The 15505-nt window shown below is 42.8% G+C and overlaps 1 protein-coding gene and 1 long non-coding RNA gene across 2 annotated transcripts in view; one reads left to right on the top strand and one right to left on the bottom strand.

Annotated features, from left to right (window-relative positions):
- The window catches only part of LOC136567229 (uncharacterized), a 55636-nt gene that overhangs the window by 23542 nt on the left and 16589 nt on the right, over positions 1 to 15505 (bottom strand). The gene's annotated exons all lie outside the window — the stretch shown is intronic.
- Positions 425 to 10722, top strand: LOC136567215 (keratin, type I cytoskeletal 23-like). The gene is given in 8 exon segments (XM_066566724.1): positions 425 to 1054; positions 4481 to 4563; positions 5899 to 6055; positions 7518 to 7679; positions 7770 to 7895; positions 8638 to 8858; positions 9535 to 9560; positions 10197 to 10722. Coding segments are annotated over 8 exon segments (1509 nt in total). The 3' UTR covers positions 10301 to 10722.

The following is a 15505-nucleotide window of genomic DNA, read 5'->3' as shown; positions in this document are numbered from 1 at the left end:
TTCCCCTGGAAATGGGCAGCTGAAGGGAACAGCTGGGCATTACTGACTCTGGACTGGAGGTTTTTTCGGTTTAGAAGCTGGATGACTTCATGAAAGCCTCACATCTCCCACAGGTTGAAGCTGTTTGGTCACTAAGCTGTTTGACAGCTGATAGGACACACTGCACTTGAGGATCCAAGGGCTGCTAATTCTACAGCCTGAGAATTACCACAGAAAGTATCCACATAGCCCCATCCCTGCCCCAGCTTCCCATTTGTTCTCTTCATGAGCAGGAAAACATAACATACTAACTACAGGGTTAGAGAGAAGTCTGAGGCAGAGCTGATCCTGTTCCACACCTACAGATTTTGGCCACACCTCACTATTATCATATGAAAAGAAAAAGAAAAAAAAACCCAAACAAGCGAAAGGAAAGCAACCCGGTATGTAGCTGATTCCAAACAACAACAGCGTGCAGGCTCATAAATGCTTCAGAATTGACCAAGAGGAAGCACGTTTCGTGATGACACAATCTTGTTGCTGTAGTCATTCATCGAAGGGAAACTCCCACAGGAAAAGGCATAAAGCTGCTCAGGGAAGGCGAAGAGGCTGCTCAGTGCTAGGCAGCCAAACCTGGGGTTCGATTCACACAGAGCTAAGCATGAGCACCAGCCAAGGCCCTTTCCAGTTTTTTTCTGGGTCCCTGAGGGGTAGTACAGGGTGTGGTTTGGCCCAGCAAGGAACTTCTTACAGAGCATCAAGTGCAGATGGTGGTGCCAGCAGCACACATCCCTCCTTCTCCTCTGCCAGACCCTTCTGGCTGGCTGCAGGAGGGGCATCCTGGGGAGGCTTCGGCGAGCACTATGGGGAAAGCATCTTCCTGGGTGGGAATGAGAAACAGACAATGCAGAACCTGAATGAGCGCTTGGCTGCCTACCTGGACAAGGTCCGTGCATTAGAAGCAGCCAACGCTCAGCTGGAGAGCTGCATCCTAGAGTGGCACAGGACAAAGTCTCATGGAAAGAGGCATGACTTCAACCAGTACGAGCAAAACGTCACTGACATGCAAAGACAGGTAAGTCAGAGCTGGGACTGTGTCATTCTGTGCTCTTCTAAGGAATCGGGGTTCTCCTTTATGCTGATGGCTTTCCTTTAACCAAGTTAAATAAAACCTTTGAAATGTTAGAAATCCTCAGGAAGGCAGTTCCAGGACTTGGGCATAAACATTCTTTGTGTTCACAAGGAGGAAAATGGGCACAAGAAAGGCTGGAAGGGGTCGAGGGGGATTCTGCAGAGACTGGCTGTGCTGCCAAGTGTTCCTTTCTGTACTGAAACTGGGGTTTGAGTAACTGCTGCTGGCAGAACTTGGTCTTTTTGACTGCACAGGTCTTGAGCAAATTACAAAGCAGGAGTGCAGAGCCTGCCCCTCTCCTGCTGCTGTCTCCAGACAGACTGGGGCATTCCAACTCTTTGATTCCTGCGGTAGCAGACAATGAAACTACAGGAGTTTTGGGACCAATGAGCTTATGTAATCAGATGGAAAAATACTTCATTGTAATTAAGAAAATAGCAGTGACAAATTCCTTGTGGATGTTTTCACTATAATTAAAAGGAGAATTTCTGGTTCCTGCCAGTAGTTAATATTAATGTTCAACAGTAACTCTTTCAATCTCCCAAACTCACGTGTCTTCAAATTTAAGCATAATATTAATCTGTATTCATAATGAACATCCTTAGCACTGTAACCATCTGTGTGACTAATCAGTGTAATTAACTTTACATACCCATATGGGGCAAAACCCAAAGCTCTTCTAAAAGCAATGTTGTCGTTTGCCCTCCACTTTTTATAACACAATTACTTGGCATTCTCAAGATCCTGAGAAATTCTTTTAAAAAAGGCTTGGAAATTGTATTAATTCACATCTTTGCTGACTGGGGCCAAGGACTTAATCAAACTCCATGCTCACAGCTAAAAGTGTTGCCTCCAGGCAGTAGGTGAGGTGCTCGGACCACAGCCTGTGTATGGAGAGCCAGAACTGTCATCACCCATTTCTGTTTTAAGGATAAAGAAAAGTCACCATCCCCAGAGCTGGCACTTGGGCACTTTCCTTTTTAACAGAAAGAGAAATAAAAACTTGTTCATCAAGAACATATATGTGTTCAGGTTGATTTGGAATTAGTGAATCAGAAAGATTTAAGAAGACAGTAAGCGTAAAACCATGATGTTGATTGGGGTGAAGCCCTCACTTTTGAGTAGGTTGTACCCAAACCATTTATTTTTAACAGTCACCCCTTAAACAGCTGTCCCTGGCCACAGACACCTGGAGGTTGGTGGCTGTCCTGGATGTGGAATGAAAGGCCAGGAAAGGATCATTTACAGGTGACAATTCAGAGATTGAACCCAGAATTTTTACTTTCTCTATAAAATATTGCAATTAGCAGCAAGTCTGCCAGTAAAACGAGTGAAAATATAGCATCTAATTATTAACCATAATTAAATTAATTAAATGTTAATTTAAAGGGTGAAACCAATTTAGCACCTAAAATAAAATTTAGACTAAATTTAGGGTACTATATCCAATAATCCAGAATGTCTATGATATGCTGCCTGTCTGAACTTGGAGGCATATAATCACTTGGGTTCTACAATTTTAACCACACTCTCCTGGATACCTGAATTCAGGATTAATGCCTGATGGAGCAACAAGTTTTGGGAAAAGCCTTGCTCCAGCCAGGCTCCATCCTAGCCCAGATACACAATGAAATAGCACCTGTTCTTCAAGTAACTGTCTCATTCAAACACCTTGTGCTGCTAAACAAGCAAAGTGATCTACAGAGCAGTTCAGGAGATGGGACAAAGGACAGGAGACATGAGAGGTAAAGTCAGTGCAGGAATCCTTCTTGGGAAATCCATTTTGAGAAGGAATTGGAGTGTATTTCCTATACAATAATAATGTGAGAGTTCTTAATGAAGCTGACAGTTTGCAGACTGGTACTAGAGTCTGCAAATGTTCCTGATGGATGCAGTAAGGAATTCCATGTGACTGCTAAGAGATAATTGGTACATGTGAGATCTCCTGCTGGCTGCAGAGGCACTGGGGCCACACAGAAGTGGGCAAAGCACTGACCAGTGCTCAGATTGCACAGTCACACAGCAATTCTGTACACAGCACAAAGCTGAAGAACTCATGTTGTTTTCAAGGCTGGATTCAAGAACTGCCTCTTCTTTGTCACCAAATTCCAGGCAGCCACGCATGCAGGGCATTGTTATAGTTCTTGAGCTGGCCCTGGTGGTGTCCCAGGGCCGTACGCGAGGTGCGATAATTGCGCAGCAATGCAGTCTGTGAGCAGATTAGTTAAACATTCCACAGCACCTTCTTCTTCACGAGAGAGGTGAACCTTTGACACTTAAGGAGAATTTTGTCATTTCCTCGTTTCTTTGTGATTCATTGAGGTGTGGGAAATTTACTCCAAGGTGTTGAGAGCTCTGTAAATGACTTCTGTACGGCCACAGTGCCCCTTGGTTTGCTCTGTGGATGCTGAGGGAAGGTAATTGGTGCGATGGCAACCACACTTCTCTTTCCTCTCTGTTAGAAAAGGACACAATGCCCTGCATTTATGATTTCCTGATAATTATGTGTGAGTTCCTGCTGGAGTTCTTTCAAAGATTTGGCACAGAATACTGAACTTTTCACATTAGGATCTATAGTTAAAAGCTATTCCATGTTATCAGGGACACATGAGCCTTTCCAGTGAGTGCTGAGTGCATCAAAGAAATGAGATCATGCTTCATCCTGCACCTTTTAGGGCAATTTTCAAATCCCAAAGCAAAATCAGACACCTGAATCAATCACTGCATGCTGCTGGTCGATTCAGGGCAGCTATAGGTGCACAACTTAATGGAGCACACCAACCAGATGCCAGTGGTATTGTGCATGCAACTCCAGGCTGAAGCCTGTGGTGAGTTGTGGGTCCTGCCAGTGAGTGGCTGCCACCATTATCAGCTCAGCAGGGTGTTCATGCACCAGCTACTTTTCAGCATAACATTAACTCCAGTATTTTGATTGTACTCAGACACAGCTTAATGGTTCTTACTGAAATTTGCCCTAAAGATGCCCAAGGCAGCTTTGTCAGCAATGCTGAACAGGAGCAGAATCCGGTCTCAAAACCAGAGGAAGGCAGTGACTGTTACTCTGTAATAGACCATGAAGTTTGTGCAATGAAATTCATATCCTCTACCTGGGAAGGAATAAGATGATGCCTCCTGGTTCATTCCCTCAAAAAAAGTAAGAAAAAGAGTAAAGTAAGATTACAGAGAAAAATTGCAAAACACCTAGGTGAATAAGGAAACTGAAATGCTTTTATTCCTATGGTCTCCTTAGCATGGGAATTCCACTATTTAGATGCTTCCTTTGAGCAGCAAAGAGGCTAAACCAGCACAGATTATTTACTGTCATCCCATGGCAACCCCAACCCTCCTGTTGGATTCTCTGTTTTCCAGATTGAGGATAGCAAGATCACCAATGCCAGCATCCTTTTACAAATTGATAACGCTAACATGGCAACTGAAGACTTCAGGCTCAAGTAAGCTCTTCTTTGGTTTCCTCATTAGATTTGAAAGAGGATTAAACTAAACATTACTACTTCTTGCTAATCCAATAGGGAAGCTATTTTACTGAGGTTTTCTGTTGATACTGGATGAATAGAAACAATGTAGAACAGGGGGAAAAAACCCAAAAGCATGTAAAACCCACAAATGATTGCTGAAGAACCTTGAGTCACCCTGTTTATGATACTTAGTGCAGGTCCTGACGAGCAGGTTTGACAGCAGGCACTTGATACTTGTGACAAAAGGCACTTAAAACTGTCATCTGGGATTACAAATTATCCCCTCTAAGCACTGCACTTCCCAGTCCAGCCCAAATCTATTTCCTGGACTTATCACCTCTTCTGTCCAGCTCTGCAGGGAACACCTGTCCTCGTGTGGCTTCTGCTTTGGAGTCCCGTGAGTTGAGTAACTGAGCTGGTGCATCACTGGCTCCCAGCACAGTCTGATTTTCAGTACATTGAGAGAGAGTTCTCAGATCAACTAAAAAGACAAAATGTTTGTACAGAACACTTTCAGGCGGGTCTTTCCACTGGAAAGGATTTGACACTTCTGTAAGTAAGACTTCTTAGGAATCAGGAAGATTTTTCTTATTTCTAGCAGTTGGTGATCAGCTATAAAAAATATCTCAGCTTTTGGTAATATTGTGACAAACTCAAATACCCTGAGCACTGCCAGCCTTTCATTATCAGTCAGTGGTATCACAAAAGGAACCAGTGGAACTACTTTGAGGGATGGGACTCAGACTGAGTTCATTGGGTGAATGGAGAAGCACCAACAGAGCCCACAAAACACAGAGTAAAGGGAGAGATGCTGAGGTGTGAAATTGCTTCCCATGCCCAAGGGAAGACACAGCAGCATCTCCCTTCCTTTGGCTCACTACAGACACTGCAAGAGGTCAGAGAGGAATGTTAGTAACTGGCTTCCATCACATTTTTCTTGTTTTTCTGAAGGACTCAGACGTTACCATTTTGGAAAAACTAAAGCAATCAGTGCTTGCTGATAGTGTTTTCAGAGAATTGTATTCTCAAAGCTCCCACAACTGGGTGAATGCTAACATGCAAAAATGGAAGTGAAAAGAAAAGAATTTTATTTCCTACCATAGATGAGAAGTTACGAGAGAGAGAGGAAAGTGGAATACCAAACTAATAAATATTTATTGTTAATAATATCCAAAAATATTTAAATAACATATGTTAGAAACAGAATTGGTTTCTTTGGTTCCCTACATGGACTGAGCAAGTCTATTTCTCCCTATACAAGAGTTGGGCAGTTCTCAACACGCACGTTGTGTCCTCTCTTTCCTCACAAAGATACGAAGCCGAGAAGTGTCGCAGGCAGGGGGTGCAGCTGGATGTGGAGAACCTGCGGAAGGAGCTCGACGGCATGACCATTATTACCACAGATCTGGAAATGGAAATTGAAGGCTTGAGGGAAGAGCACATCCTCAGGAGGAAAGACCATGAGGAGGTAGAAAAAGTTCCACTTGGTAAAATCCTATTGCACAAATCTTTACTACTGTGTAATTAACTGAGTAAGACCCACAATCTGTAAGTGGGATTGATGATTCAGGACCTGATCCTGTTTCTGAGGCACCAATGAGAGTCAGGTGAAGCAAAAAGCCTGTGTCTGCTTTACCAATTACACTGGGGTTTCAGAAAGAACAGATTGCTGGAGTCTCTCCCACCCATCTGTCATACACAGCTAATAATAACTGACATATTGGACAGAAATGTTCTCAGAAAGACTTAGATATAAATACACAGAGTGCTGTCAGGTTTTAGTCATCACAGACTTTTTCCTCAGTTCTGAATATATCATTTCCCATACTCACAGAAGCATGGAGGGGTTGAAGGTTGGAAGGGATCTCTTTAGGGCCCCTTTCCACCCCTCTAAACTCAAGCAGGGTCACCTAGAACAGGCTGACCTGAGCAAAACAGATCTCAAATTCTTGAAGGATCAAAATTAAAAAGAATGGTTGGTGAAGTCAGGCAAAATTACTCATTCTTGCATAATCCTAAACACAGTAATTAGATAATTCTCAAAAGCCACACTACTCTGAATTCTCCAAAGCTATACTCAGTGCTCTCTGTTATTCCCACATTTATAATTCCATGCTTGAAACACGCTGGTTTCGCTTGATCTGGTGTTGTTTGCAGTTATTACCCAACACCGGACCAAACATCTTGCTCAGTGTCTGTGGGTTTTAAAGCAGAGATTAAAACACAGGGGGTGCACAGTGGTGGGTGCAGCTGCCTTTGGCTGACCCCCTTTCAGCCCAGGAGAGTTCTTGGACACAGGGGACCAGCAGAGCCATCCCTGTGTCCAGCTGATCTGCATTCCATGATGTCATACCCCAAAACGCTTCTTTGCCTGGGCGCTCTGAAAATGGTACCAAGCACAGAAGGTTGTGCTACACTGAAAGGAATGTTACCCTACCTGCCCAACTGGTCCTATAATTATGTTGTTTACACAGTAATTATATGCTTTAATCCAATTATTCCTTTAACAATTACATAGAACTTTTACATTACTCTCCTGTAAACTTAGTTATAGTTCCATAAATATTAACATAAAGGGTAAGAAAGATGAAATTACTGTTAGATTTTCATCAAGGTTTTAGGTTTCTAATGGATAAATAAATAAAAAATGCCAGTGCTTCTTCATTGAGTCCATTTCTTCCAGAAACATTCTAAGAAAAGATCTTCTTGCATGTTTTTTATTGAATTCTGCCACAGAAGCAACTATGTCACTGGTTTAAGTCACATCAGAGTATTATCAATATATAAATTTTTCAAAAAAGTTTTTCAAATAATGTTAACTTAATGTATATATAACAATTACCCCCTAAACGTCTCTGGGAATTTGTGCCCCTCTGAAAACTTTCTATTTCCATCAACGAGTTTGCTTGTTCCCTCTGACACATGAACAGGATATGGAAGCCAATCGCTCCTCACAAGACTTCAAAGTCAATGTAAAAGTAAACGCAGCCCCTCCTGCAGACTTAGGCAAGATTCTGGCAGAAATAAGAGAAGATTATGAGGCCATAATTGAAAAGAATCGTCAAAGCCTGGACAACTGGTACAAAGAACAGGTAACAGCTAGTCCCTGCTCATTTCCAAGCCCCCTGTGGCTGCACCTGCCTGACCAGAGTCTGAGCTTTTCTCTTGCTTCTGCTCCACAGAGTGCAGCAATGTCCCTGGCAGCAACCCCTAATCCCGAGCAGATCCAGCGCAACGAGAATGAGATCAAGGAGCTAAGGAGAACTCTGCAATCCCTGGACATCGAGCTGCAGGCACAGATTAGTAAGGTATCTGCTGCAGACATCTTGGGCTGCTCACTCACTCCATGTGTTCTCAGAAGTTGTCATGGACCTATTCTCCATTTAAATCCACAGCCTAGCATAACTATGTTGCAGTTGTTAAAGTATGAGGGAAAGTGGAATTCAGATCATGCTCGGCTTTGCCAAAATATGCAAAATAGATTCAGCAACCCTCATCAGGAAGTGAAAAATGTATGTCTCTTCTTACAACAAAATATGAGGAGAAGAAGAAGGGATAGCTGACTCCAGGTCTAGAAAGAAAATGTGTCCAGAAGACAGACAGTAACACAAAGAATGCAAAGTTAATATTTACAAACCCTGTTATCAGGCATGAATTACACAAAGTGTTAAAAATATTGGTGGGGAGCTTTCACAAATATTACATAGCCTTACACAGGTTAAAGCTCACATCCCAGAGACCTGGAGAATTTGGAGCAATTCTGGACAGTTCATGCAGAATGGACAGGACAGACAGCAGTGTCAGGAGCAGAGCTTTGAGCAGAACGGATATGGCAGGGATAAATGACTCAGTTTTGCCTTTCATGCACACACGGCACAGCTTTGTGGTTCTGCTACCTTCACAAGAATAGTTATGCAAATGCATAAGTGTTTAAATTACCACAGCCTTAATTTTGCAATCTTCTAGCTAGAGACCAAATTTGCTGGTATTTCTGTGTTGTATCTACCACATAAATAATAATCATGGTCTTGGTATTATCTGCCCCATCAGAAACACATGCTGGAAGACACCTTGGCTGACACTCGGAATTATTATGCTGCTGCACTTCAAAACATGCAGCAGATCATCTCCAGGTGTGAGGAGGAGCTGAGCCAGGTTCGTCACGACATGAAGCAGCAAAATAACCAATATAAAGTTCTTCTTGGGATCAAAACACGCCTGGAAAAGGAAATTTCCACATACCGCCTGCTGCTAGAAGGGAATGCTGACGGGTAAGGCAGAGCTGCCCCGACTGGAACAGATGAAGAGTCCTCATATTTGGATTATTTATTTGTTTGTTTGTTTATGCTTAATCAAAGCTTGTGAGTCCCATACTACATCAAGGGTTGGTATTTTAATGTGACGGATCGTAATAAAAAGCCGGAGCTACTTAGAGTACAGAGACACTGGTACCCATGTAATTTGGATTACCTAAATTAATATAACTTTTTATTTAAGAAAGAATAAAATTCTCCACTCCCACAGCATGGCCATCTCAGCATAGGAGAATGCTGGCCTCGTTTTTATTCTCTCATCTGATTTGTATGAAGTCAAAAAAGGCAGATCAGCAGACTTTAGAACTGCGACTCTCAGACAGGCAGGACAGAGGGGCCCCAAGTGTGAGGGTATTTGTCAGAAACCAAATTGGAATTAACCTAAACAACTCCAAATAACACAAGAACCAATGCACTTGTCCCTGGGAGCAGTAGTGAATGTGCCCAGGGATGTTTCCAGTGAGAGTATCTACCAAAGGGAAAGCTCCCATGATATAGAAGCATAATTCTTTTTCCATCTTTTTAAAAAATTTTATCTTATAGTGGGATTAGGTCTCCTTAGAAACAGTGAGAAGGGGACAAATAACTTTTTGAAATTACTGTAACATTATTTTCTATTTCATTATCTTCACAGGACAGCAAGAAAATCTGAAACTAAAGGTAAAAGTTCCTTACTTTGTTCTCTGTAGTGACTCTTAATTACTGTCATTTCCAATCAAATTTTACTCAGAGCAATTTTAACCACACCTGAGTGAAGTGTGGAAGGTGTGCATAGCAGGCCTTTGAGAAGCCTTTCAGCAGTTCCTGGCTGCTGTGAAGGGCTCACTGCAGAGCCCACTGGGCTGTGCTTGCCCATGGGCTGCCTGAGCCCCAGCCCTGTCAGTCACACAGTGGCCACAGCTCAGGCTCCAGACTAAAGCTTTCCTGGGATATGGCAAGGAGACTCCGCTGGGTGACTAAAACAGCATTAGGGCTTGAGAGCAAACCGAAAATCTGCATGTCTGGAAACTTGTATGCTGGCATGGGCAATGACCTGCAGACATCCAGGATAATCTGCTGGATTTGCATTGGCTGGGCTCTCCCTGTGTTATTCATTTGCCCTGACCTGGACCAGACCCAGGGTGACTTTCTGGCAGCACATTTCACACAGAGCAGTAACAAATATTGACTTTAAGGAAAACATGTAGAGAAAACTTTGTTGAGGAGGCAGCAGGCAAATGACTGTAAATAAGGCTTTCCCTGCATCACCTTGTCTCAGCATTGCTCCTTGGCTAATTCAACTCTCCTTTCTTTCAGAACACTCTGGGCTGAGCAACCGAAAGCTCAAAGCGATTGTCCACGACAGCGTGAACGGGGAGGTGGTGTCCTCCACCATCAACGAGCTCCCCCCACAAGCCTGAAGGAAAGCTCTGCCCACCAGCAGCTTTCCCAGCTCCCACAGACCCTCTGGAACACTGTGCTGTGGGGCTGGTCCCCTGTGTCAAACTGGGGTCCTGTAGTGAACATGCTTCTCAAATGATCTGCAGCCTAACACTGCAAAGTGCCACACAGAACTGGGTAAAGCTGACTTTGGTAGTTTAAGGAGCTTTTAGTCACCAAAATGCTGGAAAAAAGCTGTTGAATTAAAGTGACTGGCTGAGCTAGTGGCAGATGTATTGTGCACATCTCCCCAGGGCAGGAATATCCATCTGGGATTCAGTTATCGCTCTGCAAATTAGCTGTAATTTAAGGGGAATAATCTCTCAACTTTTTTCCTGGTCTTATGCCTCTCATCATATACCTCACTGCAGCCAATAAATTTTTATGCATTATTTGTTCTGAACCTTGGAATATCTGATTTTGTTTTCCCTTACACATGTCCAGCCCACTGTGGCAGTGTCACTGACATGCCTCAGGACAGCCAAAGCCTCATTGTTTCAGGAGGGACAATACAGGAAGAACACAAAAAAGAAAAGAGGAGATACAAGTTACAGGTGACATTTACATGAGCAAAACTACTCAGCTTCCCTATACACAACTTATGATGTCACCATTTGAAACAGCATTATGAGTAGGAGTGTTGCAAAGTCACTTTACTAAAAAGAGTCCCCCAGAAACATTTCCTTATTCTTCAATTTGAGAGAAATTTTCTAGCACTGCCTTTACACACTTTCCCTCGGAGCCTTATAGGTACTTTTCCAGACACTCACTCACTCTTGATGACCCAGGTAATTCAAAAAACCATTTCAGTTATTTGGTCTCAAATTAATGTTCACTGTCTCTGTGGAAGGGTTCTGCAGTCAGGCCAGACTGGTGTTTAAAGTGCATGTTACCATCAGGGAGAGCTCTTGGCCTTAGCCAAACTCAGGCTTCCTCCCTTTCTCAGCTCAGCCCAATGCCCAGGTCAGCAGCAGACCCTGACAGCAACAGAGCTATACAAAGACAAAATCTGGGCAAGGAAAAGAGAAATATCATTAGGATGTTTAAATGAGGAAGAGTGTAAGGCAGAAGGAAGAGAGACCAAATGGAACATAATGAGTGTGTCAGGGATTTGCATTCCAAAGTCTGCGTGTCCAGGGCAGTCTCGCATTCATCAGCGACATTGTCATCATGTCCCGTCATGGACTCTCACAAAAGGGCTCCTGTTACCTGCCTTCCTTTGAAACAGAGCTCACAAAGGAAAGGGGAAATCTCAAAGGAAAAGCAGATTAAACTGAACAAAGTCTACTTCTGTGGTACGATGTTCTGCTGGCATGTTCCAACCAGATCCTGATCCCCCTTTGCCCCCCGCACCCCAACTCTCCACCCTTGTTGCACAAAGAGATCCCCAAAGCATTGGATGGATTACCTAATGGTTTCTTTAAACTGGGTAAAACTTGTAATACAGGATTAGTAACTCCTGCCTAATTAAGAGTGTCCTTCCTTATGGCTTACCAGATCTAACAAACCAGACCTGGTGTTTGCAGCATCTGGACAAAATGTGCCCAGGTCTTCTTGAACAATTGTCTGTGTTATTTAAAGATATGTTCATTTATCAGATTTACATAGCAGGGCCACATCGCTGTGACACAAATAATTATAAAAACTTCTAAGTAGCCCCTTAGTTCTACATCAAAGGAAAGCATGTGCTTTGTGCTGGGTTATTGTGCTGAACTACAAGAAAGAAAGAAAGAAGAAGGAAAAGCAAATAATTGAAGTGCCTTATGGAACATGCCTGTCTTTATTTCACATTTCTTAGGAATGCTCTGGCTTTCCTCTGCCCTGGTGTCCCCTCATGCAAAGGTGAGATGTGCTCCCCATGCCCTGTGTCACACTCAGCTGTGGTCTGAGAGTTGTTGGAGAAGAGGCAGCAGAATTCCTGTTCTCCTCTGCTGAGAGGCAGCAGAATTCCCACACCACTCCACCACTCGGATGATTTTAACCTTCTCTCACACCTGTGCTGCTGCACTCTGTACAGGTCAGAGCAGTACAGCTCACAGCACCATCCTCACAGCTCACTCTGGTTTTAACACCATCGTGCACTGATGGCTCCAACACAGCCATTCAAGTGTCCTTTACTAAGTGTTGAGTAAACCCATTAGTTTTTAATCATACAAATAGGCATTACACCACATTCTGTTTGTTTCTGGAAAAAATTGCTGATTTCTGGAGAATCTTCCACAGCTTCAGAATGCTCTGTAGAACTGCAGATCTCCTTTCTGTTGAACAGCTTGTGACACTGTGTCACCAGACGTGTGCCCTGCATCTGGTGGTTACTCATTACCTCTGAATTTGTGCTCTGGTAGATAAGCTATGCATTCCTAAATGTATTTAGGGTGGGTCTGCACCCTAAATAATAAATAATGATGCTAATATTTACCACTTGCATGCACTGTTAACATCACATTCTCACACCACGCTGAGAGATGAAGTCAGGGAGATAATGAATGGGGGCAGCATTATCATTCCCATTTTATTGCCTGAGAAATTGGAAAAAGAGATGACACAGCTTGCTCAAGGCTGCAAAGAAAGTCACTGAGAGCCACTAAATTAGAATCCATCACTTCACAGCTTCTACTTAGCCCAGCTATTAGATAATACAACTTCCTGAAGAGCCATTCCCCACTCACAGCAATCCTGTCAGTGTCTGATGGCTCGGAAGAGATAATCCCTTCATTCATTCCAAGTGTTTATGGCTGGTCAGGACCCTGCACAAACTCTGATGATGTTCTTCAATGTACCTGTGCCAACAGCCTGACTGAAATGAGTCCTGCACAGAACCCTGTGCTGGCAGCTCTGGCAGCTTTGTAGTATTTGGGAGACTTTAAGAGCACAGGTAGTGCTGCTTCTGATTTCAGAGCAGTGGCTTGAAGGGAAGGAAATATTCAGGACTGTGATGATGTATGGCTTGAAAAAGGACTTTGTTAATTCATTGTATTGAAACTGATTGAACTCTGCCAGCTTGTATTTGTTCTCCTTCAGTATCCCATACACAAAGAAGTGCCATTTCTACACCAAGAAAGTGACAGACCCAGGCACAAAGAAAGTGCAATTTGAAAAATATGAAGTATTATTAAAAACAACACTCTCCAAGTGAATAAATTCTATTTCCCATAAATGGAAAAGGATAGCAAAGAAACATGAGCAGGAGAGAACAGCATTTCTCAGTCGAGGTGAATGATGCAACAATACTTCTGCAAACCAACAAGATACAGGAACTCAGCCTATAAAAGGAGGCTGAAACCATCAGCGTTCACAGCTGGCTCCTTGCAGTTTCACCTGCCATTTAAGGCAGTCCTGCACGGAATAATCCTCAGCATGATTTCCAAGAGCCTTGACTGCACTCCAGCCTGGGCATGAGTCACAGCTCATTTCACTTGTAGAAATGTTAAAACTTATTAAGGTGTATTACAATAGGCAGCTTTGGTAAGTGAAGTGTTGATCCCCTGGAAGAAGTGTGCGATGAGGTAATGCAGTCATGGTTTGTGCTATTAATCACACATTCTTTTGGGGAGCTGGCCCCACACTGCTGGGGTTCAGCCTTATTTATCAATAGCCACATCTGTACAATGAAAATTTTTGCTTTCTGCCTTCCTGGTTAACACAGATGCAAAATTAACAAAGTCATTTCAGAAAGAGAAGAAAAGAAATCTCGCCTTTGTAGCACTGCTAAACTCACGGGTTCTATGGATTATTGAAGCAGAGAGAATAGGTAGAAGAGCCGGTAAAACATTTCACAATGTCCACACCCTGACCTATAAAGGTTCTAAAGTTTTGCTAGGAGATGCCTGTTCCTGTGTATGAATCATTTAGAAAAAGGACGAATCTATAAACAGGGAAGTAAGGAAAGAATAATGCTGGAGAGGCTGCACCCCCTGTCCCCCCATGTCCTGCATTAACCCACAAAAGCATGTTAATTATTGACTCTACCTGAACGTTTGTCTTGGTGAAATCCCAAGTTTTACTGTCTCTTGTTTCCTCACCTTTCTTCTCTGTGTAAAAATTTTTATTCTTCTCAAGCTGTACTTTTATGATATCCCTAATTGTGTGGCTATATGGAAATGACCTACTTGAGTCCCTGGCCTAGGACTGCCACAAACCAATTGTCTGCAAAAATATTCCATGAAACAGAAGTGCCAATGTTGGACATGTGGAATGTCCCTATGGCAGGAGCTCCCAGTGTGAGACATGATCTAATGGTGAGGCAGGTGCAGGGCTGCTTCTTCTGGACATGTTAATTTGCTTTTTGAATGTCTGAATATGCATCAGAAGCTTAAAGGCATAAAATCATAACACCAGCTGTGGTAAAGACACTTTCAATAACTATATAGACTTCGGGGGTAAATTTTTTGGCTTTCCGATGTCCTAAGGACAAGTCCAAGAGTCAATGTGACGGGCTGTAATTAGGGTCTATAGAAAGCAACAAAAATGAGGAATATAATTTGGAAAAATGTGTTTCAATTAAGAGGCATAATTAGCTGGAGCAGGCAGGGAAATGGAGAAACAAACAGGCTGAAGTAGCTACAAACTACAGCTCTTCCTTAGAACAGATGTTAAACGTGTGCTGCCTTTAGAGAAGTACCAGCTTTGGCTCAGCTCTGCACCTCCGAAACAACGTAGGAGAAAATAAAAGATCAAATTCATCAAACAAAAAACTGGGAGTGACTCTTGCCAGAACAATTTCAAAGCAGGAAATCTGTAATGTTGCTGCAAGCAGACAGAAATTGTAATCATAAAGTTACCTGTGCAGGAAAGAGAACACATTCCTATGTCCTATTAATGTAAAAAATGTGTAATTTTTGAAAGCCATTCCAGCACCCAGGCTCTGCTTCCAGGTTAATCTCACAAGAGACAGTTTCAAGACATTCTGAGAATGTATCCTGCGATACTGTAGAGAACAAAAACCTTAAAAACACAACCAAAGAAACCTTTTCTTTAATGTCTACGGCCTATCACTGCTTAAAAATTGAGATACTCAAGCATCAGTCATAAAAAAGGGTGTAACTCAAAAGGATAATGAACACTCCCTGTCCTCAAAGACTCCCATGTCAGAATTTAGAAAGATAGTCCATTCTTCTTGCCACTGCTTCCAAACCCACTCCACACACAGCACTGAACTCCATAATTATGTCTGGTGGCTCTGAAAA

The sequence above is a fragment of the Molothrus aeneus genome, chromosome 28, assembly GCF_037042795.1.
Source record: "Molothrus aeneus isolate 106 chromosome 28, BPBGC_Maene_1.0, whole genome shotgun sequence".
Taxonomy (NCBI): Eukaryota; Metazoa; Chordata; class Aves; order Passeriformes; family Icteridae; genus Molothrus; species Molothrus aeneus.
The sequence above is the reverse complement of the archived record's forward strand: the minus strand, read 5'-3'. Positions and strand labels throughout refer to the sequence as shown.